This window comes from Taurulus bubalis, assembly GCF_910589615.1.
Source record: "Taurulus bubalis genome assembly, chromosome: 20".
NCBI classification, from domain to species: domain Eukaryota; kingdom Metazoa; phylum Chordata; class Actinopteri; order Perciformes; family Cottidae; genus Taurulus; species Taurulus bubalis.
Window position 1 is genome coordinate 17493676 of NC_136608.1, and position 25000 is coordinate 17518675.

Genomic DNA, 25000 nt, shown 5'->3' on the forward strand with positions numbered 1-25000 from the left:
CATGGATCTAACGGGCGGGTTTGCGGCTGGAGCCTCGGGCGGTGCACGCGCAGGGAAATAAACCGGGATCTTTTTTCTTCTTCTTCTCGCCGCTCCTCTTCCTCCTCCTCCTCCTCACCTGCATCGCTCACCTCCGCTGTGACGACATGTCAAACTCCATCAAGAGCAAGAAGGACAAAGAAATCCTCGCAGAATACGAGAGCCAAGTGAAAGGTGAGAGCATCTCCACGCGCGCGCGGGCACACCCACCTTACCTCACCTATGCACACATGCACACGCACTCACGCGCGCGCACCTGTCTGCCTGCATGCCCGCGCACTGATCATTCAGGGTGTGTGTGAGCTGACACCTCACTGTGACACGTCAGGATCCATGGGTTCATCCTGAGTGCTGCACGGCGCCTGAGGGGTGTGTGCGTGTGTGTGTGTGTGTGTGTGTGTGTGTGTGTGTGTGTGTGTGTGTGTGTGTGTGTGTGTGTGTGTGTGTGTGTGTGTGTGTGTTCTGCAGATGGAGTGTGTCTCTTGACCGTCTGGGAGTCTTTCTATTGGTATTCCTCTGAGGCTGTGACTGCAGCAGTGTGTGTGTGTGTGTGTGTGTGTGTGTGTGTGTGTGTGTACATGTGCGCGTGCGTGTGCATGTGCATGTGTGTGTGTGTGTGGTGTCCCCATAGACTACTGGTGGCATGATGCTAAAGGGGACATGTTTTAAAGGTGATGAACTCGGTCCTGAAATAGTGGTTTTCATGACCGTGGGACAACCCCTCCCTCCTCTTCCTCCTCTTCCTCCTCCTCCTCCTTCCGGCGCCATGGTTACCAGCATCCCTGCTTCGTAGGGGCGGCGACAGCACAAGTCAAATGACCTTTTTAGCTCACGGCTGCCTCATTTTTTTCCGAGCCAGAGGTGTGATGAGAGCTCTCCTCCTGCTCCTCCTGCTCCTCCTGCACCTTGTGCTCCTCCTGCACCTTGTGCTCCTCCTGCACCTTGTGCTCCTCCTGCTCCTCCTGCACCTTGTGCTCCTCCTGCACCTCCTTCCCCGCCGCCGAGGGGCTCGGCTTTGAAATGTCCGACCTTCACGCGTCTGGTTTCTGACACCTGCAGCCGATTCTAGTGCAATTCATCCCGCCTGTCATTCCTCTGCAGCCTCTGGCTCCTCCCTCTCCACATGGCTCCTCCCTCTAAACATGGCTCCTCCCTCTCCACATGGCTCCTCACACCTCCATGTTCACTTGTCACCTCCGCCCACACCATCATCACCATCACCATCATCATCACTTTCAGCTTCTAAAACCCTTCTGAGTGAGAGGAGAGGCGTTTCCTACGGCGCCTCACCTTTATTCTCTCTCTCTCTCTCTCTATCTCTCTCTCGCTTGCCAAAAATTCAAGCTGCTCCATTCAGAAATAACATCTCTCGTGCACAATTACTCTGCCTCCTCCTCTCCTCTCCTCTCCCTCCTTCCTTCCTCCTCCTGTCGGTGCAACATTCACTTGAATTGACGGACTTTGAGTGATTTAATTAAACGGAGAGCGTTAAAGGCCCCATGTGTGCTTCTTGTTTACACACACACTCACACCTGTGTGTGTGTGTGTGTGTGTGTGTGTGTGTGTGTGTGTGTGTGTGTGTGTGACTCGGGGATGCCCTGCGTGGAGGTGAGCGCTCATGAAGCCTCTCTGGCCTCCAGCCGGAGCGCCGTATAGATCTTCTGTGTAACTATGAGCTTTCAGAGTCTGCCTCCCTGCTCTGGCTGCTGATTGGTCCGTGCAGGAGGTGGTGTGTAATGTATACAGGAGGAAGAGGAGGAGGAGGAGGAGGAGGAGGAGGAGGAGGAGACATCATGCAGAACGCTGACGGTACACATTTGTGAGCTCCGGTTCAACTGAGCGCGCTCCTGATATTTGGAGCGTCACCTCGCCTGTGTGTGTGTGTGTGTGTGTGTGTGTGTGTGTGTGTGTGTGTGTGTGTGTGTGTGTGTGTGAGTGTGTGTGTGTGTGTGTGTGTGTGTGTGTGTGTGTGTGTGTGTGTGTGACACCTCCTCCTCTGTCTGAAGGAAATGAGGAGCGTCCTAATGAGAAAATGCAAATGAAAAGAGAGGAAAGAAAGGAGCTCTGCAGGGGGTGGTGGAGGAAGAGGAAGAGATGAAGAGATGGAGAGGAAGAGGAAGAGGAAGAGATGAAGAGTGTCCTGCAGCATGCGGCTGCTGCCCTCGTTTCTGCCTGCGTGTGCATTCAGGTGTTTAGTGACCTCACATCTGCATACCTGCAGGACAGGCGGAGCGCTGGAGAGACTCTCATTGAGCCAAATGCTTCTGGAGGGCCGGAGTAAAAGGTCCCCCAACCAGTGTGTGTGTGTGTGTGTGTGTGTGTGTGTGTGTGTGTGTGTGTGTGTGTGTGTGTGTGTGTATGTGTGTCTTGGACCTGGTCACCTTGGTAACGGTCACCTGGGGATGAGCTTCCTGTTCCTGTGACGTCACTCGTAGTAACGCCTCCTCTGGTCAGTGGAGTAGTTAACGACAGATAACCAGCAGCTAAACCATTTACATGATTATCATTATTGATTATTATTATTGATTATTATTGATCTGCAGTGAAGGATGCTGGGATAAGAGTTAAATCTCGTCCTAATTGTCAATTTCTCAAATTGAGAGAATGAATTATTGAAAAAACATTTGTTAAAAACGATCACATTCCTTGAAGGTCTGTTTAGGTTCGACTCTTTCTCAACACCTCAACGTCTGTGTCTTCTATACAGCCTCAGTCTAGACCAGAGGCTGTATAGAAGAAGTCATGTTGACAACATCTTGGCTTTAACACATGAAGCATATACTTCTATACAACCAGAGGAGTCGCCCCCTGGTGGTCAGTAGAGGGCCTGCAGCTTTAACACATGAAGCATAGACTTCTATACAACCAGAGGAGTCGCCCCCTGGTGGTCAGGAGAGAGCTTGCAGCTTTAACACATGAAGCATAGACTTCTATACAACCAGAGGAGTCGCCTTCAGGTGGTCAAGAGAGAGAATGCAGCTTTAACACATGAAGCATATACTTCTATACAACCAGAGGAGTCGCCCCCTGGTGGTCAGGAGAGAATGCAGCTTTAACACATGAAGCATATACTTCTATACAACCAGAGGAGTCGCCTTCAGGTGGTCAAGAGAGAGAATGCAGCTTTAACACATGAAGCATATACTTCTATACAACCAGATGAGTCGCCCCCTGGTGGTCAGGAGAGAATGCAGCTTTAACACATGAAGCATAGACCTCACTCCGGATCTTTGTTGAAACTGATAATTAAACTGGACTTCATCCAGCAGCCAAAGCGTTTCTTTAATTTTCACAACAACGACCAGCGATGCCAGTTTTAAATAAAGTTATTGTTATTTCATGGTCATGTCCCTCAGCCCAGGCGAGTTCAATATGGATTATCTGAGTCTTTCCAGACGTGTAATGAGAATGCAGGTGAGATGGTTTCAGACTCTTTAAAGAGGGACGTCTGCGCTGCTGATCACTGTTCAGTTTTTGGCATTTAATTCATGTTGTTTCTCTGCTTTTTTAAATCTCTGCTCGTTCAAACCAGCGAAGACGTAGCCGATTCAGATTCAATCCGCCGCCGCAAATATTGGGAAATGTCCTTTTTATTCATATGAAAATGTTCCAGAAAACATAAATAACCGCCTTTGAAGTAGCTGAGTGTGCATGGTCCTCCTCCCCGGCTCCGGGCCTTGACCCCTTTGACCCCTTTGACCTCTTGTGGCTCCGACCCGCCGGCCGCAGCCACAGGCGGAGCTTCGTCGGAGCGTCCGGATGGAATCATCCCGGAGGTTTCAGCAGACGGATCCTCTCTGCTGGCTTCATTGTGCCGCTCTGCCGTGATCAAAGAGGCGCGTCTCGTCTTGGGGGATGTTTTACGAGGACGCACACGCAGGTTTCCGAGAAGAAGCGTTTCAGACTTCACAAAGTTTAAGTGCGCCGGATGTCCTTTCACTTGCAATCTGCCTGAGATCCAGAGAGAGGATCTGATGTAATCTCTCCTCTCTCTGGGTTCGCTGGAATGAAACCTCCTTTCTTTCCTCTGCTGCAGCCGGCTGATCGTGTTCGTGATCGGCAGCTGACGCTGAACCGGAGTATTTCCTGCATTAGCTGATGGATTGTTTCATTCATGCATCGGCAGGAAAATGCAAATCATTTTTTTCTAGCAGCTGAGGAGACGTCTGTAAACCCAACAGTCCAGAAACTCAGAAACTCAGAGAATTTAAAACATTCATTCTTTAAGAACAGCGTCGCCATCTTGGATTACGGCCAGCGCCATGTTGTCTTATTTTACAGTCAAATGAACGGAAGTGACATCGTATACGTCTCTGGTGTCGACCTGTCAATCACCTTGTAGCCCCGCCCCTAAAGCATCCCCTGCTTTATGGTCTGTTGGACTCTAAATGACCATAATTTACTAAATGAACATCATGCTGTATTGAAGAAGACTTGAAACTAGAGATTGAGACATAAACTCATGTTTACAATGTTTACTGAGGGAATACATCAAGAGAAGTAGAGTCATTTATATAGACTTCTATACAACCAGAGGAGTCATCCCCTGGTGGTCAGGAGAGAGAATGCAGCTTTAACACATGAAGCATAGACTTCTATACAACCAGAGGAGTCACCCCCTGGTGGTCAGGAGAGAGAATGCAGCTTTAACACATGAAGCATAGACTTCTATACAACCAGAGGAGTCATCCCCTGGTGGTCAGGAGAGAGAATGCAGCTTTAACACATGAAGCATAGACTTCTATACAACCAGAGTCGCCGCCCCCTGGTGGTCAGGAGAGAGTATGCAGCTTTAACACATGAAGCATAGACTTCTATACAACCAGAGGAGTCACCCCCTGGTGGTCAGGAGAGAGAATGCAGCTTTAACACATGAAGCATAGACTTCTATACAACCAGAGGAGTTGCCCCCTGGTGGTCAGGAGAGAGAATGCAGCTTTAACACATGAAGCATAGACTTCTATACAACCAGAGGAGTTGCCCCCTGGTGGTCAGGAGAGAGAATGCAGCTTTAACATGTGAAGCATAGACTTCTATACAACCAGAGGAGTTGCCCCCTGGTGGTCAGGAGAGAGAATGCAGCTTTAACATGTAAAGCATAGACTTCTATACAACCAGAGGAGTTGCCCCCTGGTGGTCATTTCTGATACTGTTATCGTAACCAAAGCCGTGTCAATGTGGACCTGTTTAGCGTGTTTCGTTGGCTGAGTACATCTGAGGCTGAGCGCAGCGCTCGGGGAGAAGTTACTAAAACTCCTCACGAGACGACGTGAACGTTTTGCTCAACACTTTTTTGGCATTCCTTTTGATGTTCGCTGAGATGTTTTCCGTCTGCGCGGTCGGGAGCAGCTCTTCCTTCTGGGTGTTTATCTGAGGAGGGAGTCTCTCATCGTTTTGTCGACAGTGAACTCAACGTCTCTTTGATGTTGGCGTCTGAAATCCCCACGGAGTTTATGAATGGGATTTGCGAGAAAAAGCAAAAAAAGAGTCTAGTTTGTTTTATTCCGTCAGATTAAATAGAGCACTAACGCATCATCTGGGAGAGCAGCAGGTCTTCAGTCGCTTCATGTTTAAGAGGAAGAGTTCAATACGCGGCGGAGGAACATCCCGTAAACTTTGTCAAGCAGCCGTACCAACGAGGCACATGGAGCTTTATTGTGAAAGGTCTGTTTTTACCTCCTTGAAGCAGAAATATGTATATTTTTACAAGTTAAAACGCTCCAGAAACGTGACATTTAAAAGATCGAATGACCCGAAAATATTACTTTTGTTAATTAAGAACCACTACTAGATGAGGTATATATTATAGGTAATATTCAACAGGACCTTTTCTTTTTCTCCAACAATTTGATAATATTTGCAGTTAGTGACAGTGTGCAGCAGGAGGGGGGCGGGGCTTATTGGGGTCAATTGAGCAGCGTGTCAATCCGCTCTAATGCTAGCTGTTCCCCCCTGTTTCCAGTCTTTATGCAAAGCTAGGCTAACACTGTGGCAACAGACGTCTTCTCTCCAGACTCTTGCTCGACACCAATTTACAGAAATGATTAAACCTCCGACCGCCGGGACGCCGCAAGTCATGTCGAGGATGTCCCGCGTGGCCCGGCCAGCCAATCAGAAGCGAGTATTTCTGCCCATGAGAGGGAGGGGCAGCAACACAGTCGTTCATTTAATAAGAAAGTGTTGCACGTTCACCGTGTGTGAGAGAGCGACATGAAACAGGCAGCCATTTTAAATTAGAATCAATACACACACACACACACACACACACACACACACGTACAGTAGTAGAAAAATAGAGTTTCATAGACTTGTGGGGACCTAAGGTCTTGGCATTTATTCTATAAAGATTATATAAAGCGTGTGTGTGTGTGTGTGTGTGTGTGTGTGTGTGTGTGTGTGTGTGTGTGTGTGTGTGTGTGTGTGGATGCGGCAGATCCGAGCTCTTGTCTTCACCTTCCTCATCACATGGTTCGCACGCAGTGTGGTTGCCTAGACAACAGGTAGTGGAGTGGATAGGGTCTCCTCAGGGATTGGTGTGTGTGTTTGTGTTTGTGTGTGTGTGTGTGTGTGTGTTTGTGTGTGTGTGTGTGTGTGTGTGTGTGTGTGTGTGTGTGTGTGTGTGTGTGTGTGTGTGTTATTATGGTTGTGTATTCTGTAGCCGCTCTTTCCCTCCTGCTGCAGATAGAGCAGAAACAGATAGAAACAGTATGACCAGTGAAGCATGAAGCCTGTGTGTGTGTGTGTGTGTGTGTGTGTGTGTGTGTGTGTGTGTGTGTGTGTGTGTGTGTGTGTGTGTGTGTGTGTGTGATGCGGTCACAGGATGTCTTCCAAGGTGACTCCTCAGAGAAAGAAAGGCCGACCGTCTTCATCAGTAATTATAAAGGATTAAAGATAGAGAGAGAAGTGAGGAAGAGGAGGAAGAGGAGGAAGAGCGGCGCTTAACAGCTGATATAATGGATTAGTTCACTGACGGAGAATTAAACATTTATTTAACATCTTTTATCATGAAACATCAACATTGCTTCTGTTTCTTTTGGTTTTGGACAAAACAAGCTCTGAGAGGTCATGATAATAATAATAATAATAATCCTTATTTGTACAGCACATTTCATTATTATTATTATTATTATTATTATTATTATTATTATTATCATCATCATTATGTAGCTCAAAGTGTACATTTAGAAGTACTCACTGTGACATAACCTGCCGCTTCAAATCATGTAAATATTATTATAGCACATTTTCTTGACGTTTAGTCGTCTCATTGAGACTTTTATTTCATTTTAAAGCTTAAAGGCTTCTACATTCACCAGAGAGGCGTTTACTGACCTGTTTTATGTCCGAGAACTAAACGCTAGAATCTCTCATTTCTGACGTCTGAACAACAACACGTTGAGTTCCAGACAAGGGAACAGGAAGTGGAACATGTGCTGACTCACTCACTTCCTGGTTTAGGACTCAGTCACTTCCTGGTTTAGGACTCAGGCACTTCCTGGTTTAGGACTAACTCACTTCCTGGTTTAGGATTCAGTCACTTCCTGGTTTAGGACTCAGTCACTTCCTGGTTTAGGACTAACTCACTTCCTGGTTTAGGACTCAGTCACTTCCTGGTTTAGGATTCAGTCCTGCAGCCTTTGTGGTAAAGATGAATATTGCAGCTCATGAACAAATTGTCCAAAGTTTCTTCAGGAAAAATATTTCTACAACCTTTAAACCATCGTTCACTTCAATAACGAACACATGAACAACACGCCGGAGTAACTGGGTGTTTATATCCTGCATGAATATATTTGTGTTTTGGACGGTTTAGTCCAACAAAACGATCTAAATCGTTTACTTGGGTTCTGAGAAAAATAACCTTTGGTAGCTTAAATATCCAAAATGCCAACGATGAATAAATAATAACGATGAAAGTTGTTCTGCAACAGATAAAGAGAATAAATTCACTGGATGAATAATTGAGGGGCGGCAAAGGTCAGCGCTGATTTACTGGCTGCAGAGTTTATCCACATTGAAGCGTCGTCACGTCGTTGCTGCCTTTCCTTTTTTGCACATTCTGTTTGCTCTTGTTGATAAAAAAATGTAAACCGACGTGTTTCTGAGTCTGAAGTCCTCATAGCGAACATTTAAACCACACAGATGTCCTGCAGAAAATATGTATTCTTAACTTATTACGTGTATATTGATTGATTGATTAATTGGTCGAGGCTGTTCCACCACAGACAGATTCCCTTCACTCGACTAGTGTCCTAGTGAGGACGCTTAGTCGTCTCCTCCACTAAGCTAAAGGACTAGTGTCCTAGTGAGGACGCTTAGTCGTCTCCTCCACTAAGCTAAAGGACTAGTGTCCTAGTGAGGACGCTTAATCGTCTCCTCCACTAAGCTAAAGGACTAGTGTCCTAGTGAGGACGCTTAATCGTCTCCTCCACTAAGCTAAAGGACTAGTGTCCTAGTGAGGACGCTTAGTCGTCTCCTCCACTAAGCTAAAGGACTAGTGTCCTAGTGAGGACGCTTAGTCGTCTCCTCCACTAAGCTAAAGGAGGACTAGTGTCCTAGTGAGGACGCTTAGTCGTCTCCTCCACTAAGCTGAAGGAGGACTAGTGTCCTAGTGAGGACGCTTAATCGTCTCCTCCACTAAGCTAAAGGACTAGTGTCTTAGTGAGGACGCTTAGTCGTCTCCTCCACTAAGCTAAAGGACTAGTGTCCTAGTGAGGACGCTTAGTCGTCTCCTCCACTAAGCTAAAGGAGGACTAGTGTCCTAGTGAGGACGCTTAATCGTCTCCTCCACTAAGCTAAAGGACTAGTGTCCTAGTGAGGACGCTTAGTCGTCTCCTCCACTAAGCTAAAGGACTAGTGTCCTAGTGAGGACGCTTAGTCGTCTCCTCCACTAAGCTAAAGGACTAGTGTCCTAGTGAGGACGCTTAGTCGTCTCCTCCACTAAGCTAAAGGAGGACTAGTGTCCTAGTGAGGACACTTAGTCGTCTCCTTTAGACGCTTTAAGGTCCACCAGAGGGGCGTTTACTGACCTGTTTTATAAATCAGACGACTAAACTGCTCATGATCGGACAAGAAAAGAGAAGAATAAGTCAAGTGACGTTTCCTAAAGTTTCTCCAGAACCACACTGTTGATTAACTTCATTTAAGCTGCTGAAATACAGTAAAGCAGTAAGTGTAATTACATAGACTCCGTAACCTCACCGTCACTTCTTTGCCGTAATGTTTCACTAGAGCGTTAAGTACACTTTACAAAGTCATATTTCAATAAAAGACACCTCTCTGTAACCCTACGGGCTTGTAGGAGACTGATAAATCCTACTCCCTTCGACGTTTTCGACTGCGCCGGCTTCCATGGTCGTGAGGTTTCTTAGAACGCGTCACACGTCTTAAGCGGTTCTGCACAGTTGATACCCAGCATGCCCCAATCCGACCATGTTTTAGCATAAAGGTTGTAACTTTTCCATTTTGGAACCGAACGACACCGTTTTTGGACTGAAACTCCTTCGTTCGGCTTTGTTGTGTTGTGATTTTGTTGCAGATTCGGATTCTTTAGGTCCTAATCTTTCCAAAAAGGCGTTATATTAATACATGTGGAATGTTGTTAAGGCCCTGAACCATACAGTTTGAAAAAGGACTGCTTGAGAAGGTATTTTTGGTAAATCTTGCTCATATCATGCTGGATGTTTATAGTTATGATGGTTTGAAAATATAAACATTTAAAAAAAATAAATTCAGAAAACAAAGGATATAAAATAACACAAGTATTAGAACTCATTTTAGGTTCATACGACAACTTGAAGAGACCTCACTCAGGCCTCTAGAAGGGCTTCTCCCCCCTAGGGAGGGGACTTGGGGCTCAAAGGGTTAAACACAGACTTTATTTCAGACGTCTGAACAAAAACACAACAGGAAGTGAAAAAATGCTGACTCATTCCTTCCTTCTACTCTTTGTGGCCGTAAAGTTACGAACGACCTTTCCAAAGTGTCTTAACCTACAATGACATGCGTGTGTGTGTGTGTGTGTGTGTGTGTGTGTGTGTGTGTGTGTGTGTGTGTGTGTGCAGATGTCCGGGCCCAGCTGGTGGAGCAGCAGCGCTGTCTGGAGCAGCAGACGGAGATGCGAGTCCAGCTGCTTCAGGACCTGCAGGACTTCTTCAGGAAGAAGTCCGAGATCGAAACCGAATATTCCCGAAACCTGGAGAAGCTGGCGGAGCGGTTCATGGCCAAGACGCGCAGCACCAAAGACCACCAGCAGTACAAGTAGGGCGGAGGAACCGAAGGAAGCATGTTCCATGTTGATGACTGAGAGAAGACGTTAACAAAGTGTTCCTCTCCCTTCCAGAAAAGACCAGAACCTGCTCTCTCCGGTCAACTGCTGGTACCTGCTGTTGAACCAGGTGAGACGCTTCTTATGGAATAATAATAAACATGTGAAGCGTTGTGTTCCTCCATCACACTCTGTTTGTCCCCAGGTGAGGAGGGAGAGTAAGGACCACGCCACCCTCAGTGACCTCTACCTGAACAACGTCATCTCACGCCTCACGCACATCAGCGAGGACTCCGCCCGTCTCCTGAAGAGGGTAAGCTCCTCCCCTTTGACTAAAGCCCCTCCCCCTTTTACCTACCAACACCGTTTTGACGCGGGTCACGTTAGCTGGACTGAGCGAGAGAGAGAGACAGAGAGACAAAGATACAAAGAGACAAAGATACAAAGAGACAAAGATACAGAGAGAAAGAGACAAAGAGACAAAGAGAGAGAGAGAGAGAGACAAAGATACAGAGAGAAAGAGACAAAGAGACAAAGAGACAAAGAGACAAAGATACAAAGAGACAAAGATACAGAGATAAAGAGACAAAGATGCAAAGAGACAGTGACAATGATACAAAGATACAAAGAGAGAGAGATAAAGAGACAGTGACAAAGAGACAAAGAGACAAAGAGAGAGAAAGAGAAATAGACAGTGACAGAGATACAAAGAGACAAAGACAAAGAGACAAAGAGACAAAGAGTCAGAGAGTCAGAGAGACAGAGAGACAGAGAGACAAAGAGACAGAGAGTCAGAGAGACAGAGAGTCAGAGAGACAGAGAGACAACGAGTCAGAGAGACAGAGAGTCAGAGAGACAGAGAGTCAGAGAGACAAAGAGTCAGAGAGACAGAGAGTCAGAGAGACAGAGAGACAGAGAGACAAAGAGTCAGAGAGACAGAGAGTCAGAGAGACAGAGAGACAACGAGTCAGAGAGACAGAGAGACAAAGAGACAAAGAGTCAGAGAGACAGAGAGTCAGAGAGACAGAGAGTCAGAGAGACAGAGAGACAGAGAGACAAAGAGTCAGAGAGACAGAGAGACAGAGAGACAGAGAGACAAAGAGACAAAGAGACAAAGAGTCAGAGAGACAGAGAGTCAGAGAGTCAGAGAGACAAATCCTAATCACACACTGACTCGATAACTAATACAAAAGCATAAACCTGTTTAAGAACCCGAATCAGTTTATTGCTGAGTATGTTTACACATTTAAGAACGATAAACACGTTGCAATAGTATACGACATCATTCAAATATGACAGTTTACAACTGAGTACGATAAACGAACAAACTAAACAAGAGCGAGTTGAAATGTGTGCGTCATTAAAGAGCTACGTGTCTATTTGAAGGAAAGAGTTGTCAAAACCAGAAAGAGGTTATCGGCAAAATAACCATGAAAACGTCAATGACCATGAACCATGAAACCATGTTTTAGGAGATTACTGAGTTTTTAAATTGAATTTTGTACGTGTTTTTTTAACGACTTGTGCATTTGAGCTTCGAGCCGCAAACGGCAATCGATGCGTTCATGAGCATCCGGTGGTTTCAGGCTCCGGTCGGTCGGTTCTCTTTTCTCTACTAAGTCTCAGAAGGGGAAAAGCCCGTAATTAAGGTGATGTTTTATTGCCAATAAAAAGCAAACGTTGGACTGTAAATCTCTGTAAACGTTCCCATACGTCCGCTCAGCGTCCGGCTTTAAACCGCCGTAATGGATGCTGAGGTCACGCGCTGATGCCGGCTGAGAGGAATGACATAAATCCTGAAATGTTTTATCGCATGTGTACTTAATGTGGAATAAAATGAGTCGTCATTCATTAATATGTCATAGAAAAGCTTTTCAGCAGCTCATATCTTAAAGTTCTGAAGTATCTAAATGTTAAATGTACTCAAAGTATCTGATGTAAAAGTACTTTGTTTTCTTAAAATCTTAAATTTCATATTTTTGTTCGTATTTTTTTATCGATTTTCTAAAATACAAAACCAACAAAAAAAGATATTTAAGAAATATTTTTTAATAAAAACCGTGTTCAACCAATTCTTTATTTTTAATACATTTTTTAAAAAGCTTGCTGCTCTAGAGTTATGATGAGTTGAAATACTTGAAACAACCTTTCTATTAATACATTATATTATTTATATTTTAATAATATACAGAAATTGTACATTTAATCCCTTTTTTTATAAAATAAGATTTTAAGGACAATAATCTGTAACAATGCATTATGTTTATAAACTGAAAGTAGGTCAACCTAAACTCCTACATAAATGAAGTAGAAGTATGAAATGGAAGTACTACTTGAAGTACCTTGAATGTATTTGTATGTCATAATAATAAAATAGTATCTCATTATTATGATTTACAGGATTACAGTGGCATGAATGGGCTTCCGTAGTATTATAGATGTATAGTGGAAGTATAAAGTGGCATGAGAAGAAAATACTGAAGTATTAGTACCTCAAACGTATACTTGAGTAAATGTACTTGTGTCTACATTTGTGTAACATAAGAAAAGAAAACATGTTTTTCCTCCGGCGTCTTTAAGCAGCAGAGTTGATTCTAATGGAAAGTAAAGTCAGTATTCCCCTGAGAACAGCATGCTTCCTCCCAGTTTAACAAATTACACACACACACACACACACACACACACACACACGCACACACACACACACACACACGCACACACACGCACACACACACACACATACACACACACACACACACATACACACACACACACACTAGCCTCTAACTTTAGCTCAGCGCGTTCATTATTAATCTCTCCACCGGCTCGTCTTTTATTCATACTGACTAAAGTGCAGCGGCTGCCGACAGATATAAACAGTCATATTCCTCCTATAAACCGTCATATTTGTCCTATAAACCGTCATATTTGTCTATAAACCATCATATTCCTCCTATAAACCGTCATATTTGTCCTATAAACCATCATATTCGTCCTATAAATCGTCATATTCGTCTATAAACCGTCATATTTGTCCTATAAACTGCCATATTCGTCTATAGATCGTCATATTCCTCTTATAAACCATCATATTCGTCTGTAAACCGTCATATTCCTCCTATAAACCGTCATATTCATCTATAAACCATCATATTCCTCCTATAAACAGTCATATTCATCCTATAAACCGTCATATTCGTCCTATAAACCGTCATATTCATCTATAAACCATAATATTCGTCCTATAAAGAGTCATATTCGTCCTATAAACAATCATTTTCTTCCTATAAACCGTCATATTTGTCTATAAACCGTTACATTCCTCGTTCAAACAGTCACATTCGTCTATAAACCGTCATATTCGTCCTATAAACCATCATATTCCTCCTATAAACCATCATATTCGTCCTATAAACCATCATATTCCTCCTATAAACCATCATATTCGTCATATAAACAGTCATGTTCCCCCTATAAACCGTCATATTCGTCCTATAAACCATCATATTCCTCCTATAAACCATCATATTCCTCCTATAAACCGTCATATTCGTCTATAAACCATCATATTCCTCCTATAAACCATCATATTCGTCCTATAAACCATCATATTCCTCCTATAAACCATCATATTCGTCCTATAAACCATCATATTCGTCCTATAAACCATCATATTCGTCATATAAACCATCATATTCGTCATATAAACCATCATATTCGTCATATAAACAGTCATGTTCCCCCTATAAACCGTCATATTCGTCCTATAAACCATCATATTCCTCCTATAAACCGTCATATTTGTCTAGAAACCGTCATATTCGTCTATAAACCATCATATTCCTCCTATAAACCATCATATTCCTCCTATAAACCATCATATTCCTCCTATAAACCATCATATTCGTCCTATAAACCATCATATTCGTCCTATAAACCATCATATTCGTCATATAAACCATCATATTCGTCATATAAACAGTCATGTTCCCCCTATAAACCGTCATATTCCTCCTATAAACCATCATATTCCTCCTATAAACCGCCATATTCGTCGTGATCATTTTGCTGGGGGCTTCATCGGTCTTGGGACTCCTCTGTCTTTAGCGTAATAAAATATGAATGCGCTGCCACATAACTCCCAGAAGTGGCGGATGTGTTTCATGCATGAGGCCGTTAGCTGCTCAAGAGGCTGTGATCGATATTCTGATCGATGCCGTGTAACACAGCGGGACGGCGGTTCGATTCCAGCCGGGGACGCTTGTCATACCTTCTGTCTCTTTATCTCATTGTCTCTCTCTATCTTTGCCTCTTTGCCTCTGAAATATACTTTAAGTTGCCTGAAACAGAAGTACTCAAGTGAAGTGAAGGACCTCAACGTGTTCCTGCTGTTCTGTGTTCTTGTCTCTGTCAGAGTAAGGAGATCATCTTCCAGCTGCAGGAAGACCTCATGAAGCTGCTGAACGAGCTCTACACCGTAAGTGGACGTCAGCAGGTCTTTGGAAAGCCTGAAAATCTGTTTTACACAAAACTAACATACATTTCAGATATTCACACCTTTTAGACGAAGGTCAGACATCAGATAGAAGGTTGACCTCTCATTAAAGCTCCTCTTTCTTTCTACATTCGCAGATTATTTTCTGCCAAATGTCAAGGTTTATTTTTAGGCCTTAAAAGCTTCCTATAAAAACATGAAATCAGACGAGAGTTTATCCACCTCACGTAAACACCCGTCCTCCGGCTGCTCTTCCTCAGGTGATGAAGACGTACCACATGTACCACGTGGAGACGATCAGCGCGGAGACCAAGCTGCGGGACGCGGAGCGCCAGGAGGGCCGCGTGAAGGGCCTGTCGGGGACGGGCGGCGTGGAGCCGGTGTTCGGCCTGCGGATAGAAGAGCGCCACCAGAGGCGCAACGCCGCCCGCAAGATGGAGAAGATGAGGGAGAAGGTAAGATGAAGAGGAACCGAGGAAGCATGTTTTTAGAGAAATGAAAGCTCAGAAGCAACGGTAAACACTGAGAATGTGAGAAGTTTAGACATTTAAAGACTAGTAAGTAATACGACTGCAAACAGGAGCTCTGTGAGTGTGAACTGTAAATAATGTAAATATATCAAACATCAGAATAGCTCCCACCTGACACATCTCTCAACAGTCTGTGTTTCTTTCCCCACCAGAGGAAGGCAAAGTACTCTGAGAACAAGCTGAAGACCCTCAAAGCCCGGAACGAGTACCTGCTGACCCTGGAGGCCACCAACGCCTCCGTGTTCAAATACTACATCCACGACCTGCCGGACATCATCGACGTGAGTCTGAGAACACCTCATGTAGTCCTGGTCCTCTATAGACCTCATGTAGTCCTGTTCCTCTACAGACCTCATGTAGTCCTGGTCCTCTATAGACCTCATGTAGTCCTGTTCCTCTACAGACCTCATGTAGTCCTGGTCCTCTATAGACCTCATGTAGTCCTGTTCCTCTATAGACCTCATGTAGTCCTGGTCCTCTATAGACCTCATGAAGTCCTGGTCCTATATAGACCTCATGTAGTCCTGGTCCTCTATAGACCTCATGTAGTCCTGGTTCTCTATAGACCTCATGAAGTCCTGGTCCTCTATAGACCTCATGTAGTCCTGGTCCTCTATAGACCTCATGTAGTCCTGGTCCTCTATAGACCTCATGTAGTCCTGGTCCTATATAGACCTCATGTAGTCCTGGTCCTCTATAGACCTCATGTAGTCCTGGTCCTCTATAGACCTCATGTAGTCCTGGTCCTCTATAGACCTCATGTAGTCCTGTTCCTCTACAGACCTCATGTAGTCCTGGTCCTCTATAGACCTCATGAAGTCCTGGTCCTATATAGAACTCATGTAGTCCTGGTCCTCTATAGACCTCATGTAGTCCTGGTCCTATATAGACCTCATGTAGTCCTGGTCCTCTATAGACCTCATGCAGTCCTGGTCCTCTACAGACCTCATGTAGTCCTGGTCCTCTATAGACCTCATGTAGTCCTGGTCCTCTCTAGACCTCATGTAGTCCTGGTCCTCTATAGACCTCATGTAGTCCTGGTCCTATATATACCTCATGTAGTCCTGGTCCTCTTTAGACCTCATGTAGTCCTGTTCCTCTATAGACCTCATGTAGTCCTGGTCCTCTACATACCTCATGTAGTCCTGGTCCTCTATAGACCTCATGTAGTCCTGTTCCTCTACAGACCTCATGTAGTCCTGGTCCTCTATAGACCTCATGAAGTCCTGGTCCTATATAGACCTCATGTAGTCCTGGTCCTCTATAGACCTCATGAAGTCCTGGTCCTATATAGACCTCATGTAGTCCTGTTCCTCTACAGACCTCATGTAGTTCTGGTCCTCTATAGACCTCATGAAGTCCTGGTCCTATATAGACCTCATGTAGTCCTGGTCCTCTATAGACCTCATGAAGTCCTGGTCCTATATATACCTCATGTAGTCCTGGTCTTATATAGACCTCATGTAGTCCTGGTCCTCTTTAGACCTCATGTAGTCCTGGTCCTATATAGACCTCATGTAGTCCTGGTCCTCTTTAGACCTCATGCAGTCCTGGTCCTAAATAGACCTCATGTAGTCCTGGTCCTCTTTAGACCTCATGTAGTCCTGGTCCTCTATAGACCTCATGTAGTCCTGGTCCTATATAGACCTCATGTAGTCCTGGTCCTCTATAGACCTCATGTAGTCCTGTCCTCTATAGACCTCATGTAGTCCTGGTCCTCTACAGACCTCATGTAGTTCTGGTCCTATATAGACCTCATGTAGTCCTGTTCCTCTATAGACCTCATGTAGTCCTGGTCCTCTATAGACCTCATGTAGTCCTGTTCCTCTACAGACCTCATGTAGTCCTGGTCCTATATAGACCTCATGTAGTCCTGTTCCTCTACAGACATCATGTAGTCCTGGTCCTCTATAGATCTCATGTAGTCCTGGTCCTATATAGACCTCATGTAGTCCTGGTCCTCTACAGACCTCATGTAGTCCTGGTCCTCTTTAGACCTCATGTAGTCCTGGTCCTCTATAGACCTCATGTAGTCCTGGTCCTATATAGACCTCATGTAGTCCTGGTCCTCTATAGACCTCATGCAGTCCTGGTCCTCTACAGACCTCATGTAGTCCTGGTCCTCTATAGACCTCATGTAGTCCTGGTCCTCTCTAGACCTCATGTAGTCCTGGTCCTCTATAGACCTCATGTAGTCCTGGTCCTATATATACCTCATGTAGTCCTGGTCCTCTTTAGACCTTATGTAGTCCTGTTCCTCTATAGACCTCATGTAGTCCTGGTCCTCTACAGACCTCATGTAGTCCTGGTCCTCTACAGACCTCATGTAGTCCTGGTCCTCTACAGACCTCATGTAGTCCTGGTCCTCTATAGACCTCATGTAGTCCTGGTCCTCTACAGACCTCATGTAGTCCTGGTCCTCTACAGACCTCATGTAGTCCTGGTCCTCTATAGACCTCATGTAGTCCTGGTCCTATATAGACCTCATGTAGTCCTGGTCCTCTTTAGACCTCATGTAGTCCTGGTCCTCTACAGACCTCAGAGACACTAGCTATTTAGTCCACAGGGGGCGACAGAACCAACACCAAGTTAAAGTTCCCCTTTGAAATGCGCCTCTCACAGCAGGAGAGGCTCATGGGTAATGTAGTAATTGAAGCTGTCCACCAACCAGATGGAAGAGATCTCATTTCAGCCGGTGTCCGTCACATGAACCTCATCATTGTTTCCCGGTATAAGAGACTTAAAGGGATTGTTTAAAGAAACCCTTTAGATGAGTTATGAGTGATGCCTGTTATCGTTTTCTTCTTCCTCCTTCCTCAGTGCTGTGACCTAGGGTACCACTCCAGTCTGAGCCGGGCCCTGAGGACCTACCTCTCAGCCGAGCTGAGCCTCGAGGCCTCCAGGAGGGCAGGTCTGGAGGTGCTGGAGGGGGCCGTGGAGGGCCTGGACCCGGCCCGAGACCGGCAGCGCCTGCTGGGCCTCTACCCGACCGCTTTCTGCCCGCCGCAGCGCTTCAGCTTCCAGGCCCACATGGGCGACGCAGTCAGTACATTATTATTATTATTACATTCATTTATTAAACGTTCATCAGGAGAGATTTAGCTTTATATCTCTATTCTTTATGCTTTTTACTCAACTTTTTATTTTGGTTGGTAACAGAAAGTTACCTTCAATCCTTAAATTTCACAACCCCGTTTTTTCTCCAACTTCACCCTGTCGTTGTTCCACTTCCTGTCAGGTGACCCAGATCGCCTCCCAGCCGCAGCTGCAGGCCGAGCTCACCCTCCGCCTCACGCAGCTGCAGACCCGCCTGGCGTCTCTGAAGATCGAGAACGAAGAGGTCGGACACTCAAACACACGCACACGTTTACGAGAAGCGACCCCAGAGACGTTAATGTGCAGCACGCCGCCCGATGGTTCACATAATGTAGATAAAGTAGCAGATAATGTAGCAGATAATGTAGCATATTATGTAGATAAAGTAGCAAATAAAGTAGCAGATAATGTAGCATATTATGTAGATAAAGTAGCAGATAAAGTAGCAGATAATGTAGCAGATAGTGTAGATAAAGTAGCAGATAATGTAGCAGATAATGTAGATAATGTAGATAATGTAGCAGATAATGTAGCATATAATGTAGATAAAGTAGCAGAAAAAGTAGCAGATAATGTAGCAGATAATGTAGCAGATAATGTAGCATATAATGTAGATAAAGTAGCAGAAAAAGTAGCAGATAATGTAGCAGATAATGTAGCATATAATGTAGCATATAATGTAGATAAAGTAGCAGACAAAGTAGCAGATAATGTAACACATATTGTAGATAAAGTAGCAGATAAAGTAGAAGATAATGTAGCAGATAATGTAGTAGATAATGTAGCAGATAATGTAACAGATAAAGTAGCAGATAAAGTAGCAAATAATGTAGATAATATAGTAGATAAAGTAGCAGATAATGTAGTAGATAATGTAGCAGATATTGTAACAGATAAAGTAGCAGATAAAGTAGCAGATAATGTAGCCTCCAAAAACACACATGTGACTCGGTGCTGCAGCGTCCTGTGTTGTGTTGTGTGGTGTTGTGGTGTGTGTGGTGTTGTGGTGTGTGTGTGGTGTTGTGTGTTGAGTTGTGGTGTGTGCACAGTGTGCAGCTGTTAACTCGCCCTGAAGGGCATGAGAATGCTGAAGGAGTCTGGATTAATGAACTGCATCTGCACGTCTCAGCAGCTCCAAACACACACACACACACACACACACACACACACACACACACACACACACACACACACACACACACACAAACACACACACACACACAGCCTGATAATCATGAACAAATAAAAGCATTCAGCCTCCTCCGTGAGTGTAAACACACTTTGCATAATGTGGAACGCACAAACAGGAAGTTGACGACGTTTGTCTGTACAAAATGTAAATATGGTAAATAAAAGATGAATTCATAGGTATCAACATGAGACTTCACATGTTCATTGTTGATATTAATGTGATTATTTTTTACATTACAAGTTTTCTGAAATGATGTTTTTAAATTTAAATTACACAAATGAGGCATTATGTAACGTTAGCTTTTGGTGAATTTAGGAGAAATCTCAGACACAAACAGACAAAAGTATAGAAAATGTGTTGACCTTCTGGTGAGGAACAGATTCTTGTGCAGCTCTGAGAAGTTATTCATCAAACGTCTCCAGCAGGAAGCCGTCCGGCCGGCCGAGCCCTCAGAGGGAGGCAGCGTTTGGGGGTGACCTTCACCACGAACACAACGTCTCTGCAGAACAGTGTTCTTCCTCTGCAGAACCCATGGTCCTTAAAGCAGCAGGAGGAACACTGTTCTGCAACTGTTTTGTTCCCAAATCACGGGTTTCATTATTTCTGCATTCATTCAGGCCTCTCATATATTTAGAAACGTCCTTTTTAATACGTAGAATAAAAACGTAGAAGAGAAATTCTTGCAAATATGATTTCATCATCACCCTAAAAAAAGAAAATTCCTTAATTTTGAATGAATAAATGTAGAACATAGTGATTTATTGGAGTAAATAAGTTTGTCTTTTTGTTATTGAATAAACTTTCTGAAAGTGTATTAAAGTCTAAACGCCAACAAATATGAATTGAAGCAGAATATTTCGTGAGATAAAAACGTGTTGTGAATTTTGTAAATTATAAACATTCATGTTTTTAGTAATAAATGTTGACTTTTGGACCTAACACTCATATAAACAGTATACAAATAGCTTCATACTAAAGATATTAGTGTAGCCTGAAATATCAGCTTTAAAAATACAATTAATGAATAGACATGAAACCAGAAGCTGCCCAGCATTCGGTTGAATGCTGATTCAAATGCTAAATTCTTGATTTACAATTTAAATGTCTACGTTATAAATAAAGCATAAAACAGTGAAAATATGACCCATAAAAAAAAGAGAAACTGAGTAGAAAATATAGATAACCCAGTTATTAAAGCATGATTTTGCACATTCCTCTCATGTTCTCTACGGGGTTCATAGATTTGCTTTTAAAAGGTTCGACGATATGCCGACGACATTCTGATATATTTTACGATGACGATGAAGGCTCTTGATCCCTCCTCCTCCTCCTCCTCAGGTGAAGAAGACCTGGGGGGCGACTCTGACCACCCTGCAGGACATGACGGTGCTGGAGGACTTCGACGTGTCCCACAGCTTCACCCACAGCCCGTCCTCCGAGTCCGTGAAGTCCAGCGTGTCGGACGGGTACCTGAACAAGCCGAGTCTGGCCAAGAAACGGGCCAATCAGCAGGAGACGGAGCTCTTCTACTTCACCGTGAGGGAACACACTTTTATTAGCTACTTGTATTGGCTACTTGTATTGGTTACTTGTATTGGTTACTTGTATTGGTTCCTTGTATTGGTTACTTGTATTGGCTACTTGTATTGGCTACTTGTATTGGTTACTTGTATTGGCTACTTGAATTGGCTACTTGTATTGGCTATTTGTATTGCTACTTTTATTGGCTACTTGTATTGGTTACTTGTATTGGCTACTTGTATTGCTACTTTTATTAGCTACTTGTATTGGCTACTTGTATTGCTACTTTTATTGGCTACTTGTATTGGTTACTTGTATTGCTGCTTTTATTGGCTACTTTTATTGGCTACTTGTATTGGCTACTTGTACTGGCTATTTGTATTGGCTACTTGTATAGGCTATTTGTATTGGCTACTTGTATTGGCTACTTGTATTGGTTACTTGTATTGGCTACTTGTATTGGTTACTTGTATAGGCTACTTTAATTGCTACTTGTATTGGCTACTTGTATAGGCTACTTGTATTGGTTACTTGTATTGGTTACTTGTATTGGTTACTTGTATTGGCTATTTGTATTGGCTACTTGTATAGGCTACTTTAATTGCTACTTGTATTGGCTACTTGTATAGGCTACTTGTATTGGTTACTTGTATTGGTTACTTGTATTGGTTACTTGTATTGGCTATTTGTATTGGCTACTTGTATAGGCTACTTTAATTGCTACTTGTATTGGCTACTTGTATAGGCTACTTGTATTGGTTACTTGTATTGGTTACTTGTATTGGTTACTTGTATTGGCTACTTGTATTGGCTACTTGTATTGGCTACTTTTATTGGCTACTTGTATTGGCTACTTTTATTGGCTACTTTTATTCTCTTCTAACTTCATGCAGCTTATTTTGTTCTTATTTTCCATTTTTATTTTTCAATACCTTCAGAAATTCCGCGAGTATCTGGAGGGAAGTAATCTCATCTCCAAGCTGCAGGCCAAACACGACATCCTGAAGAAAGCTTTAGCGGAAGGTGAGATGGAAACATCTTCTACGTGATACTGAGCACCGATTATTGATGAACAGATTCCTTTGTTGTGTGATTATAGCAGCTGGACTTCATTAAAACATATCTATTCATCATCAGTGTTAATGAAGTGTAATAACCATCTTAATGAAGTTAAACAGCTCATAATTCATGTCTAATATCTATTTTATGTGAAAACATCTGGATTTATTCTAGTTTATCACCAACACTACATTTTACTTGATTACATGTGAACGCATCATGAGAACGTTATCATTTACCTTCAGCCAGTACTCATTTTCACTGAGCAGAGCCTGAACGCATCATCATGAACCTAAAGTGAACCTCTCTTCCTGTTGGTTCTCCATTAGCGGTGCTGCTAACTTTACTAGCTCTCCTCCAATTGGTTCTCTGTTAGCGGTGTTGCTAACGTTGCTAGCTCTCCGCCTATTGGTTCTCTGTTAGCAGTGCTGCTAACATTACTAGCTCTCCTCCTTTTGGTCTAAACACTGATTGGTTGTTTACAAAATCACATGATCAGAGATCAGAGAAACAACCGTGACGTCATGGTCACATATTGCACTGGATACTGGAGGATGCAACTTGATTTACTCTGATGGGTCACATTAAACTGTGAGGCGGATCAGAATTTATCAGGATCAATAACGGTCCATTACACTAATTAATTAATGTTTTATGATACAAAAAGTAATCAGCCTTCTTTGCCTCTAAATCTTCCTCGTCCTTGTCTTTTCTTCCAGGATATAAAGCTGAGCTGCTGACGACCAGGTGTGATTTCATATTTCCTCTTCTACGTTTTTTACTCCGTATTCTTGTTTTTTATGAAACTTAATTCTTTCTTCTTTTCTTTCTGCTAATTTTCAGTCGCGGGAGGAAGAACTCGCACAGCAAGCACCAGGTAGAGTCTCATGCCACCAGGAGGCTTCTGGGGACAGCGGGCGTCTTTTCCCCGTTCATAGTTCAGTTAAAGTCCATAAATAATAAAACCAGGAAATAAAACGTTGGAGCAAATTATTAATCTGGCTTTTTTTTCTTGTAAATACTGATTTCTCGCCTCAAAGATTCTCAGAAGTGAATTTAGTGATGATATAGCGTACAATTATTTTTTACTAAAAACATTTTTACTAAACTATATTTACCGTTTTGGGCCATTTGTTGTTGCGACCGCAGACCATTCCAGCGCTTTGCATTGTGGGATGCGGTTGGTCGAGGTAGACCGCTGAAGAGCTTTTCCAAATCAGTTTAACATCCGGGTATTTTTGGCACTAAAACTGCTTAAACGGTCTGCGGATTATGAATTTTTACGTTTATATGTTTTTTTAAGCTGAATGTTTTTTCATATGTAAATGTAATCAATAATGAACCCTAATTGTGTGTTTGACGCCCGTGTTCACAGGATTCAACCAAAGCCATACCGCTGCTGGTGGAGAGCTGCATCCGCTACATCAACCTGCACGGTGAGCGCCACTTTGATTGATGAGACACATATTCCGGTATTTCATTGTATTGTTTATGATTATTACGGTGTTATTATGTTGCCTTGTACATGAGTCATACAGACTCCCTGAAAACCTTTTGAGTAGTAAAAATTAATAATTCAATAAGTATTGATTACAAATCCTGAAGATCGGCATATTACATCACATTTAATTTAGCTAATAATAATATTTATTTATGGAGCATCTTCAAAAGAAAATGATAAATGATAATAAATTAAATTGCAACACATTTAAACAAGTGGACAACACAATTAAACAATAAACCGACGGTTGTTGATCAAATGTATAAGGAAAAGTCTAATATATATTATAATAAATTATAAATATGAGAGAATTAGTCAAACAAATAAATACGAATTATTTGAATTGTAAGCCAATTTAATTTTAGTTTATGAGTATTTTTCTGTCGTTTAGACATTTTCAGATTAAAATAAACCCTCTGCACAATCACCCTTTCATGGTTGATGACGTCATGATGACATCACAGTGTTAGGAGGTGAAGTAAGTGTCTTTGTGGAGTCTGAGACCAACGGTCTGTTCCCAACAGGTCTCCAGCATCAGGGCATCTTCCGGGTGTCGGGGTCTCAGGTGGAGGTCAACGACATCAAGAACTCCTTCGAGAGAGGTGAGCAGGTCACGTGACCGGCGGCGGCAGGTGGGTAAAGGGGGTGTGGCTGACTCGCTCTGTGCTGTCGTCCAGGTAACGACCCGCTGATCGACGAGGAGAGCAACCACGACATCAACTCGGTGGCTGGAGTGCTGAAGCTCTACTTCCGGGGTCTGGAGAACCCGCTGTTCCCCAAGGAGAGGTTCAATGACCTCATCTCCTGCGTCCGTGAGTACCGACCGGGCCGAGCACACGGGTCACATGACGCGGCGTCCACGTGTTTCTAGCTGCACATCATCTCTGATGCTTCACAACTCACCTGAGAATTATCGTGTTTTTCAGTTTTCTTCAGTATCACAGTGATCCCGCGATAGTCGTCTGAAACCTGAACGTCTAATAGATCATTCAGCACAGCTTTAATGGGGCCAGCTGTTTATGCTTATGGATGACATCATTCTCTAACAGTTAAAAGGACCAATCAAAAACCCACAGTAAATGTAAAAAGGAATATCTGCTGATATGTCAGCACATGTTATTGAATTTTTCAATTCTCTAATATAGAAAGTTTGTATTTTTAGTTAACATATTTACTTACTTAATTTACAAATTAAATAAAAATTAAATAAATTTAAAAGTTACCAGTAAAGTGCAGTGTAGCTAAAATAGCTCATGTAGCTACAATAGCTCACGTAGCTAAAGTAGTTAAAATAGCTCAT

At 43.4% G+C, this 25000-nt stretch overlaps 1 protein-coding gene across 1 annotated transcript in view; it reads left to right on the plus strand.

The window, feature by feature from the left end:
- Window positions 1-146: 146 nt before the first annotated feature.
- LOC306752208 (SLIT-ROBO Rho GTPase-activating protein 1-like) overlaps window positions 147-25000 on the plus strand; it is a gene marked incomplete at both ends in the record, with an annotated part of 31423 nt that continues 6569 nt past the window's right edge. The window contains 16 exon segments of the mRNA XM_079235936.1: window positions 147-213; window positions 10104-10299; window positions 10382-10436; window positions 10512-10619; window positions 14721-14783; window positions 15062-15256; window positions 15484-15612; window positions 18152-18373; window positions 18570-18671; window positions 20958-21155; window positions 22079-22163; window positions 22919-22946; window positions 23043-23076; window positions 23575-23635; window positions 24225-24302; window positions 24378-24512. Coding sequence (XP_079092062.1) covers window positions 147-213; window positions 10104-10299; window positions 10382-10436; window positions 10512-10619; window positions 14721-14783; window positions 15062-15256; window positions 15484-15612; window positions 18152-18373; window positions 18570-18671; window positions 20958-21155; window positions 22079-22163; window positions 22919-22946; window positions 23043-23076; window positions 23575-23635; window positions 24225-24302; window positions 24378-24512 — 1756 coding nt within the window.